The 12,179-nt window shown below is 38.4% G+C and overlaps 1 protein-coding gene across 1 annotated transcript; it reads right to left on the reverse strand.

Annotated features, from left to right (window-relative positions):
• Window positions 1–1,969: 1,969 nt before the first annotated feature.
• mastl (microtubule associated serine/threonine kinase-like) lies at window positions 1,970–11,577 on the reverse strand (the record flags this gene model as incomplete). Its single annotated transcript, XM_079259373.1, has 9 exons — window positions 11,493–11,577; window positions 11,290–11,396; window positions 11,027–11,186; window positions 10,771–10,919; window positions 9,640–10,641; window positions 7,209–7,350; window positions 4,198–4,311; window positions 4,019–4,120; window positions 1,970–2,127 (listed from the first exon to the last, which is right to left on the reverse strand). The coding sequence occupies exons 1-9, from the start codon at window positions 11,560–11,562 to the stop codon at window positions 1,970–1,972; spliced, it is 2,004 nt and encodes a 667-aa protein (XP_079115499.1). The 5' UTR covers window positions 11,563–11,577.
• Window positions 11,578–12,179: the final 602 nt, after the last annotated feature.

Raw genomic sequence — 12,179 nt, forward strand, 5'->3', positions numbered from 1 at the left:
CTTTAAAACTTATCCTAAAACCTATTTTTTATTCCTCGGCTTTCAACCCAGTGTGAGTCTGCTTCTGGTCAGTGTGAGGTTTTGCTTTTAATTTTGGTGTTATTTACTATTTATTTATTTTGTTTTATCATTTATCATTTTATTTTGTTTTATTCCTTGTATAATCTGTTGTTTTATTGTGCTATTTATTCATCTCGTTATTGTTTTACTCTCTGGTTGTTTTGGCTGATGTACAGCACTTTGTCCCAACTTTGGTTGTTTTAAAAGGCTTTATAAATAAAGTGGAGTGAGTGAGTAAGAAGTCACAACTGCATGTTAAGTATAAGGTTCCTACTGGTCCAGTTAAGCAGGGCCGGATTAAAAGTGCACAGGCACTTGGGCCCAGAGTGTTCCAGGGGCCCCTTTCCCCACCGCAACATTGTGACAATTGTGAACAATTCACTGCAAAACAACATTTTGGTACCAATAGCAATACACTACTAGACAGCGTTGTGTAACTATGTGGCTTTTATGTACATTTTGTTTCCTGTCCAAACTGCTGATGTTTGCCCTGTGTGGGCCTGGGCCCATAACGCCCATTGGATAATCCGGCCTTGCAGTTAAGGGTCACGGGGAGCTGGAGCCTATCCCAGCATCCATTGGGGGAAGATCCAATTGGATTAAACTTGGTCATTTCAACATTCCAGTATAATTTTACCTAACTATGTGTGATTGTTTTATTAGTGTTGTCGTCTTCCTGCTTGACAGCTTATAGAAATGTAACCAACACTTTTCAGCAATGCAAAGGACTTATTCAGACGTATTGTGTTGATTCAGATGTAACAGACCTAATTTATCTTTCCATCTCGCTTCACATATTTTTTGTTGCAATGTTCTTAAAACCTCTAATTCCTATTGTAACTAAAAAAAAGCTAATTTGATGTCATTTGTCTCCATCTAGTTTTAGTGACAGGACCTGCAGTAAAGTGCCGACAGGCAGCTGAACTGTTGCACAGCATTGCAGCTCAGCATAGCTCTGATCACGTTTTCAGAAATAATCTAATATTTAACATTCTTTATGTTGCTTAGAAGTTACTGCAGTCCATCTGGGATCCTGCAGACTACTGCACATCTTGCTCTTAAAGGTGAAATACTCCTGAGGGTGACAAGTCTCCCAAATTTGCACACTATCCAATTATGGATTGGCGGAGTGCAAACTCTCCAGATGACCCTTTCCGTCCTGTTTCTGGTACTTTCTGTGTCACATGCCCTGCTTTTTAAACACGCACACTTGAAACGTTCACATTTTTGTGTTTGTGGGAAACAAAAAAACAGTACAAAAACCTTTATGTTACAACCACATTTTATTTGTATTTTGCATGTTTTCAGAGTAAGCGACATAAAATATAAGAAGCATAAAGTGGTGAAGTAGTAGTGTGAACAGATGAGGAGAAATCAGATCAGAATTAGAAGCAGAGAAGAAATAAAAGCAGTTCTTTACCTCTCCTGTCTATAAAAAATAGAACATCAAAAAAAGAAAAAGATTTACAAATAAAACCCATCATTCATAAATATATTATTATGTCTTTGTTCTAGTATTGCAGCTCAGAGAGGAATTCAGGGGGATGGCCCAACCAAGTCAACTAACAGCAGGGGAACATTATAATGAAGACAGACTGAGCAGCAAATCAGTTAAAACATTCAGACAACAAACCCATCAGTAGATCAGCAACCAGAATCTTCCACACAAGGAACATAATATTAAACATGTGGCTATAATACAGTAATGTTAAGCTTTAAAAGAGAACAGTATATAACCATAAATGTCTGGCCCAAATAACCAGCGATTGCACGTGTGCGAAATGTTTCTAAAAAACATCAGAGTGAAGAAAAGAACCAACACAATCCTCCACGTTCATTTATTTCTACGTAACAAATGTGATTTTGATTTTAACTGGGAAATTATTTCCACTGAGAGCTCCGTACAGAGCTACAGACTGAAGCCAGACACGGCTATGTGCTGAGCGTTGTTTCTCGCCTCAAAGTACGAGGTGTCCGTTTCGTCCTCCGGCTGAGGAACGAAAGGCATCGGCTGGTTCTGCAGGTTGTCCCAGTCCAGGCCGTCAAACAGGGGCTGGCACTTCAGTTCTGGTGGAGGTTGCAAATGCAAGATGAACAACAAAACAAACAGTAGAAATCATTTTATTTTAGTTAAAAGTGTTTTTTCATTTATTTTTCTTTAAAGGTATGACGTAAAATCTGGGATGAAGTAGTTTTATATAAAACATCTTAGAGTCTGTAGTTTTACAGGTAATGCCTTTGTTTAGTTTGTAATTGCCTTGTAAATCTTTAAAATGCCGACCACTCCTGCAGCACCCGCAATTAGCTTTTGAAATGAACAGGTGGGCGGGACCTAATCAGGCTGACCAATCAGAGCAAACTGGATTTTCTGGCGTTACCACCCTATTGGCTCTTTTTTTTTTTTTTTTTTTTTTTTTAACCAGAAATACTAACTTTCTTGTGCACTTGCCATCCTGATTCATCCCAGTTTTTGAAGCATCTTTAATAAATAAATATTTTAGAATTTAGAAGTTCTACTTTAATTCTCCCGCATTAAAAAAAAAAAAAAAAATTTCCACAACACTTTTGTGTTTGTAAGTAAGTATAAAAGCAGCCATCCTAACGAGGTAAATCAACCTTGAATGGAAAAGAAGAACGGCAGTGGACATGCAGTGCATTCACACCAGGATTGTCCTCTAGACTCAATATGGGACTAGCTTCAGTTGGGGGGGTGCAGTAATGTTCATCCAGACCGAGACTGTTCAAGATGCACTTCTCAAACAAATTGGACCTTGTAAATAAGATGTTCCACTCCCTGCCAGGGGAATACAAGACACACTGCAGAAGAAAACATGATGATCTCTTGGTTAATGCAGAACAGCTTCGGTTTCAGGTACATAACAGATAAATATGGAGCTGCATCAGATCCTAGCGCTCTCCTCGCTCTTATCGGTTGTATTTACCCACAATGCAAGGTACTGAACTCACAATGTACTTCGTTTTGTAATCAGCTTGAAGCAAACTGAGATGTGTGTTTGTAGGGGTCGAGTCTGTTGTTCTGTTGTTGCTCCTAAGATATGGAACAGCCTTCCCTTTCACATCAGAGCGGCTCAATCTGTCTGATTTTGGGTCTGTCCTTAAAACCCACTTCTTTGCGCTGGCATTTGGTCATACCTGAGCTTTTTCTCGTGTATTTTAATTTTTACTTTTATTTTAGATTTTTGTTTTGTGTCCAGATTTTATTTTTTATATTTATTTTATCATATATTTATTTTTTAATGTGCAGTGTTTAATTTTAATTTGTGGAGCGTTGTTGTTTGTTGTTTTATTGTTCAGCACTTTGGGCAGCCGCTGTTGTAGAAATGTGCAATATAAATAAACTTGAACTTGAACTCGAGTCTACTTTTTTTTATTTTATTTATTTAAATCATTTGTGCATTCTCAGTTTCCCAAATGAAGCGAACTTTCCAATGAAACGGACGAAGATTCGAATAAAAAAATCTGGTGTAAATGTGCCTTAAACAAATGAAAAAAAGGGAGAACTCTCCTCAGGACGGACTCTAACCTCTGAGAATAACTGGGATGTGATATCTTAACAGCCAGTTTGTCACTTTAGTTTACTGTTTGCATTATCACGCCACAAACATCTGCTAAGTCGGGTTATTAGACTATTTTCCCCGCCAGGCATGATTTGCATAACTGTTTCCATAAAACCCTGATGAGCATCAAGACCTCTGTAAAACAGGAAAAAGGATTTAACACTATAAGCTTTTCTTTTGGCTCATTAGAGTAATTTTTGTTTTATTTTTTATTCTTTCTCTTTAACTCTTCTTATTTACATCTTCAAAATGTGAATGAAAACCCGGCTGCTGACCAATGGGATAAAAAATACACCCATCAGGCCTTTTTATGGTTAAAATCTAATGGTCTTCAGACTAAAATAACAAACCAAAAATTGCGTTTGAGAAGCGACCCTCACCTTTCAGACCAGCACGCTTGGTCACATCCATGGTGAGCAGGATCTCTATGGCATTCCTGGAGTTTCCAGACAGCTCCTCCTCTCCCTCAGGCCAGGGGATGTCTGAAAACAGCAGAACCTGTTAAACACACCGCCGATGTCTGAAATACAAGCATTACACGCTGACTGACCAAACCCACCTCTGTTAAGAATATTCTGGAAGACTAGCGGAGGCGTCTCATCATTGAAAGGTGGCACGCCAGTGAGGAACTCGAACAGACACACACCAAGCGCCCACCAGTCCACCATGCAGTCTGCTCAGGAGAAAAAAGATCAAGTCACATTTCGAACGCCTGCTGGTTACAAACATCGTAGCTTCCCTGCGGGTCCAGTTAGTGTGACTGAAGTTTACTGCGGTGGCAGAAGCATGTTCTACGTTAGACGGAGCATGAAGGGATTGGGTTTAGTGCTCGTATGCTTACACATGTAGGACCCGATAACCAAAGGGGAATAATTACAGCAGAGATTTACTTTAATACACATCTTAACTATCAAGTGTCCATTTTTCCTTACAGAAACTTGCTTTTGAATTTATAATAAACCATGAAAATCAGCATTTATGACATATCAATATTGTAATATGTGCTATAATAAAATATTTATTACATATTAATGTTGTAATAAGTTCTATAATAACATATTTATTAGTAATTTGTCTTTAAATTGCTGACAAAACTACAATTATCACCCCTGTTTATTAGTGAATTATGAAAAAAATTACAGAAACTTGGGTTAATTCATTTCTGAGCAATCAAACTGCAGATGATGTGACAGACGGTGAGCATCATCATACAACTGATACGAGTATCTCAGGACACTGAGCCCAAAGTACAGATTTTCCTGACAAAAAACCCCAGTTTGTCCAGTTAAAAGCACCTCAGCCTTGTCATTACTCTGCTGTTAACAATGGGCCTCAATCACCAACAGTTCTCACAAACACATTTGTTCTGAGCTTTACACAGTTTGTGACATTCACGAAAATCTTTAACATTTGAGCTGAAATGTTTAAACAAAGTCAGAGTTTGTGTTGTTTTCTGCTGCTCTGTTGTTTAAAATAAACTATTAAACTGCATTTATGCTGCTCTGTTGTTTAAAATAAACTAACAACATTTCTGCTGCACTGTTAGTTAAAATAAACAATTAAACTACATTTCTGCTGCTCTGTTAGTTAAAATAAACTATTAAACTGCATTTCTGCTGCTCTGTCAGTTAAAATAAACTATTAAACTACATTTCTGCTGCTCTGTTAGTTAAAATAAACTATTAAACTACATTTCTGCTGCTCTGTTAGTTAAAATAAACTATTAAACTACATTTCTGCTGCTCTGTTAGTTAAAATAAACAATTAAACTACATTTCTGCTGCTCTATTGTTTAAAATACAATAATAAACAGTTGTTTTAATAGTTACTTTCAAAAGTAACTTTATAATTTACAAAATATCTTCTTATTTATATATATATATATATATATATATATATATATATATATATATATATATATATATTTATTTTTTTTTATTTATTTATTTTTTTTAAAAAGGCTAAATATTGAAGATTGCGTCCTAACAAATGACCCTCAGGGGAAAAGGAAAACTATTTTTCATTCATATAATAATAGCTCACTATTAAAACTGATTTAAAGCTAATGCTGATCCGTTGCCCTCAATGTAATATTTAAAATAATTACAATGAGTGACAACGGTGTCTTTTTATCATGATGATTAGTTTTATTAGAAAATCAAGCTTCCGGCCTGGTCGCATCTAATGAAACAACACCTCTTTCATTTGGAGGTTTTATTCATCAGATGCACCATTCGCTCCACTGAGGTACCACATCTTAAAATGATGCCACAGCAGACGGTAATTTACCACAAACTGCAGAAATTACAATATGTAATGTGATTAAAAACGTACACTGTAATGTAATTTTTCTTCTTTTTACTCATGACATCTACGACGTGCTCACAGAGCCAGACTGCAGGCTGCCGTCTCCGTTAGGGAGGAATTAATCACCTGTTCATACATAAAACCTTTTTTAAATGATTTCAACCTTAATGTATTCATTAGTTTTCTGAAACCGCTTAATCCAATTAAGAGTTGCGGGGAAACCTCAGTGTATGTTTATTTATAATCAATTTATTTTAAAAATGAGGGCCAGGAACATCACAAAAGACATAACTCACCTGGTTTTTATTTATTCTACCTGTTGCTCTCTGGCAGGTGCTACAGGGATACGAATCCGAGCAAACAGACTCAGTGACATATTTTCCCAAAGCCGTCCCCATACTGAACTCAAACCTGCACCAACGTGACCTGTGCTATAATAACCTGCATTGATCACTTTCCTTATTTGTGCAAATCCTTTCATTTATTGATGTCTGTATCTTCATTGTCTTTGTTTATTGTTGTTTTGTTTTCTTATACAGTTTTTTTTCTACATTGTGTTTATATTGGTGCATATTATGGAGCTGCTTTTAAAATCTCTTTATACTTTGTATATTGACAATAAATCCTTTCTATTTTATTCCTTTACATTCTATTAAGCTGTTTCCATTCATACTTCTGTTTATTTTGTTGTCTTAACCTTTTTTGGGCATTTAAACTGGGCCGACTGGTCTGTCCTTTCACCTTACGAGAGATTGGCGTTCCACAGTTGTACAAGAAAGTTAAGAACAATTTTGAGGTCTATAAACACATTTAAAATTCTGATGGAGGTTGACTGTAAAAAAAAAAAAAAAAATTGGGGAGTTATAGTTAGGGACAAATCTAAGAAGATCTGTAAGAAAATATTGGTGAATGAGTCCTGATGAGTTTAGTTCAACGTTAGGAGGAGACTAAAGAAACCACTTCTTTTTAATTCCCCACTTAACCCACCATTCCCTTCCCTCCAATCAGTTTGTTCTCCGATCCAAAAGGGCAGAAACAGTGAGGAATCAGCTCATTTCCTCTAGCAGATTAGCAGCCTGGGTGAACATGCAAGCTCGCTTGCAACAAGAATATCAATAAAAACTTACCAAATCCACCTCTTCCTGAAACTAAAACAGAATGTTTGTCACAAAAGCTGCAACGTCAAGCAGCATGTTTTTCTATTACCGGGAAGCTACAATGTTTAAGACAAAAAAACTCCCCCAAAAGAATTCCTCCTCTTACCGTGCGGTTTTCCTAAAAGCAGCTCTGGAGCCAAATAGTCTGGGGTTCCTAAAATGGGTGCCCCCTCAACAGGCAGCGCACCCCTTCGGACGCTCTTTGGGGTCCTGAAAGGGGTGTGGGAGGTCGTCATGGGCTGAGGAGTCTGATGGTGGAAGGAAGTAAAAGAAAAGATGAACAATCCACTGCTGTAGCTGAATGTCAACATAAGTCTTACATACTTATTTTACTTCTATAACTAGTCTATGTTCCATGTTGCACCAAGAAAAATTCCTACTTCGTGAACCCTTTCACTGACGACAGCGATATAACTAATTGTGACGCTGAAGTGAACCACATGGTGGCAAAACAAATTAAATGCAATCTATCAAAGATAAAGCTTCAAAAAGCCACTTTTTCTCATCCTGAACCAAACCGTAGAACAGTGATGTTTTACAACCCATCCTGCACAGACACTGTCTTGTTTCATAGTTATGCAGATGGTGCATTTGTCTTTAAACCAACCAGTTCCCGACTTGTTAAACCACTGCTGGATCATCTGTAAGATTTAAAAACTCGGATGGACTTGAACCTCTTTATTTATATGAATATTAAACAAACAAAAAAAAAAAAAGATTTTTGGACTAAGAGTGGGTAAGTTTAACCTTGTGCAATAATCCTGGATTGGATATGAATCCAGGTTGACTATGGATTGCATACTTATTTTTCCTTTAATGACTAAGTTTTATTCATAAAATACAAATATTGTGATGTCTTTAATGCTGAGATTAGCCCCGCCTTCTTCTCTCATTCACAGCTGATCCAGAATACTTCATCTTCTCTTATACCATGAACAAGCAGGTATGAACAAATCTGCCCGGTTCTCGCTTCAATAGCATGCCATTAACATTTCAAGACTGGTTATAAAGTTTTATTGTTGACCGATTAAAAATTACATACCCATAATTAAATGTAGTAGGCTTATTTATCTGCAACTACAAGGTCTTTTTGAATACTTTTGGGTATCATATTAAAGGACTGGTTAGGACTAAACAAAGATGACACATAGCAAGAAAGAGAAAGACTTTGAAGGTGAATGTGCCTTTAAAAGATGCAACTCTGGCCGGAAGTATTTGATCAAATAATAGTATAATGTACGGCTGTTACGACACGCTTTTGTCCCATTCGATTCAGATTTTTTTGGTGCCGATTTGATTTAAATTGTGATTTTCCCAATTCTTCGATATTGCTGATTTTTGTCAATTAAAAACAGAAATAACAATGTATACATTTTTTTTTTGCTTGTTTCTTGATTTCAGTTAGGAAATAAAAACAGCAGCCAGACCATCATTCTGCTGCTATAATCCCCAAGAAAGACAAGTAAAAAGATCAACAAAAACAATAAAAATGCCAAAATGTTTATTTTTTTTTTTTTTTTTTAACAAAACAAATTATTTTATAATTGTGAAGCAAAAGTCCAGTTTCCCACCCTTATTATGTGTGAAACATGATGTCTGCAAAGCTAGACTCTGATAAAGTTCAAACTGTTGAGGCAAGAGTTACATGTTGGCCACCTGGGCTCAGTCTGGCCCCATCTGTTTTCCCAGTCCCCTAACTGGGGAGCTCGAGTTTTAAAAGGTTATTTAATACAACTCTTTTGCATCTTTCTGAACTCTTACAAGCAAAGAGCATTCTTGATCAGAGAGCGTGAATTCATCGTAGTCCTGAAACGACAGGAGCGACTCCTCCTGCATCTTCTAGTAATGCAGCAGATTCTGCTGCATTACTTCTTTTTTTTCTTTGGCTTTTAATGCCAAGAGTCCATTTTTCCATTTTTTTTTTATATTGTAAATTTATTTATTTATCTACTTTAAACTGGTTTTCTCTTGTTTGACTGTACAGATGGAGGTTCAGGAAGTTTTGGAGTAGCTCCCTTTACTGCGGACGCAACGATAATAACAGTTTATTTCATTTGCACTCAGAAATATGGCTTCTCAATCTCTCAACAGGAATAAAACTGAGGTAGAACATTGTCTAAAGTTTGATTTCTGATTAGAAAAGTGGCAGAAACTTCAGCCTTCCCCTTTATTAGCACATCTATTAGTCTGTCTTTCAAAATAGTTTGACGTTCACAGTAAACTCAACCTCTAACAGGGATCATGGCGTTACTATGGAGTTGTCATTCATATAAAAGAGCATAAAGCTCTGTAAACAAATAATATTGTTAATAATAATGCAAGTACTAGCCTAACCTTGTGGTGTTTTTAAGCTTGCAACTGACATGCAGCCGACTTAAGCTTTTTTCCTACATTATTACTCACTTTCGTAGCTCAGAACTTTGATATAAACTTATTTTTAGTCTAAAGTAAGAAAGATGCCGGCGTAGCCTGCGGTCGGTACTACTTTCCCTTCTGGTATCCATTCATGCCTTCAGTCATCCTCCCAGCTTGCCTACCTGAAATGCAGAGCTGCTGGAGCTTGGTGGTCGTTGTACTGGTGTGGCAGCGCCTGACGTGCAGTGATAAGAAGCTGACGTGTCCATCGCCTCCACCGATCTGAAGCTGAGTCTGGAAGCCCCAGACACATTGGAACGGTTAATGGAGCTACAGTAGCTACGGAAAGCTACGACGTTTTGTGGCTTGAGGAACGAGGGGGACTGTGCAACGCTGCAGGTGAGACCAGGAAGTCGGTTGTGGAGGGAACACTGAGAGTTCCCTCTCCGTCCCAACTGGCTGAGTTTTGGGGTTTCATTTGTGACCCCAGAGGGAGTCTGTGGCAGTGACATAAAAATGGAGATGTTTTTGTTCTGCTCGCGCTCCTCAGGTGATGTTGGCTTTCTATTTTCTTCCAGCCTGCTTTGTTGCACAGCTGGACTGTCAATAGTGAGAGATGCTTCGTGCATGGACCCGTCAGAGTCCAGACTTAAGCTCCTGCAGATGTCACTGGTCATGGGAAGCGGAGATGTGACATTTGAGTGTGAAAAAACAACATCGCCGTCTTCAAACATATCTTCCGCCGGCTCCTCTAGTTCATTAAACAAACTTTTGGCCACAGCGATGGGACTGGACCGCTTTGGAAACTGGTGCTCCGTGCTGGACATGAAGTTGCCACTAAAACGAATGGTGGAAAACGCCCCGGTCAGCCCAGTGTGAAACCTCCCGGTTTCTTCTGGAATCTCATAGAATCTCTTGTAGTCTCCATTTGTCTTTTTGGCTCTGAAATCCAGTAGCTCTGGACTTGTTTCTACATCTGAAAAGGTCCTCTTCACAGATGAGGGAACTGCAGGCTGACAGTTCTCTCTCACTGCAGACATCAACTCCAGATTGCTGCTATGCAATCTTTTCTCAGCAGGATGATTGGACTTCTTAGCCAGACTACAAGAGGCCTTCGCAGAGGAGCTTATGGTTCCACAGGCTTGTTTATGTCCCTTGAACTCAGCGATGCTTTCATTTTCTTTCTGAGGTAGAAATTAAACAGAAGAAATAGTCACAAAAAGAGCAAACAGCAGAGAGATCAGTTCAGGAGAAAATTCATGATTTGAGCCTCCTTGAGTTTAAATCTCATGAATGGGTTCATTATCACTGACCTCCTCACATTCCCACAATGGACTGATGCCGCCTTCAGTGTCGGTGGTGCTGCCTGCACTCATTGTTTCAAACCTCTTTCTGGTTTTCAGCAACGTGGGAGTCAGATTTTTTGCCAAGTTATGAGGACTAAACACATCCCCCTTTGGTCCTGTAGAGACAGAACAAACAACACTGTCATTGCCAGGGTCTCACCTGACTTCTGAATGATTCAGCAGTCCTGGCACATCCAGTCACTCCATGTGGTTAATGACATACCCAGTTTCAGACGGCACCCAGCGGGAGAATACAGCTGCTCACTCTTCTTCATCAAAGGAGAACCAGTGGAGTTATTCTTCTGCTTTATTTTACTGCAAGACATGGGGCTGGACGCAGCAGAGGCGCTGCAGTGACGCCTGCCTTCTCCTGCAGGGGTGTTCTGGATTTCATAAAGCAAGACAAGAGTTGTAGTTCAACAAACAGCAGACATGGAAAAAGACACTGAAATTGTGTCTGCTTTAAAGAGAGACAAATTTGCATACAAATCCAAGAGAGCTGATTAAGGAGAGGACTTGACCAGGAGTCCGGAAGTAATCTGTTTTAGGTTTAGCCAAGGATGGAGTGGTAAGGATATCCATAAGACTCAGCTCTGATGGAAACAGAAAGCACACATATAACATTGAAATACAGGAAACATTACTGGTTACAAGGACCACATTTTCTTTCAAGTGACAGGATTTCATACCTCTGTCAAGTTTGACTTTTGAAAGGCCAAAATCTGTTAGTTTGATGTGACCTTCGTTGGATATCAGCATGTTGTCTGGCTTCAGGTCCCTGGAAATTTGGTTGCAATAAATTTAGATAATGAAAGCCAATCAATCAGTGTAATACATGTTTAATGACACTTAAATACACAGCATGAAAGTACCTGTGGATTATACCATGGCGGTGGAGGTAGTCTAAGGCAAGTGCAACTTCTGAGATGTATTTCACAGCCATGTCTTCGTCAAAATAACCGTAAATGTGAAGGAGAGATTTGACATCTCCGCCAATGAGATATTCCATTACCTACAGGCAATAAGAAAATGAAGGTTAACAATGGTTTTCATCTTGTATGACATGTGGCAGATTAAGAAAACGGTCATTTCCAATTATCATATATGCAAAGGATGGAAAGGAAGAAAACAAAAATCTGAAGAAGATAGTGTTTGATAGTGTCAGATAAGAGCTAGATGACTTTGTTCTTGTCGGGTGGTGTCCATTGCAGATGTTCTGTATCTTTCCAGGATTCGTACAGTGAAACACAGAAGTGAGCTTGTTTGCATGAATGCAGAAGGTGTTGGAGAGACAATGTATGAGCGATGACAGCTTGAATGACAGAGTCCCAAGCTGCACAAGCTTGTGAGAAGAGGGTCAGTCACAAATATTGCAT

The sequence above is a fragment of the Telmatherina bonti genome (genome assembly GCF_933228915.1).
Source record: "Telmatherina bonti genome assembly, chromosome: 20".
Classification (NCBI taxonomy): domain Eukaryota; kingdom Metazoa; phylum Chordata; class Actinopteri; order Atheriniformes; family Telmatherinidae; genus Telmatherina; species Telmatherina bonti.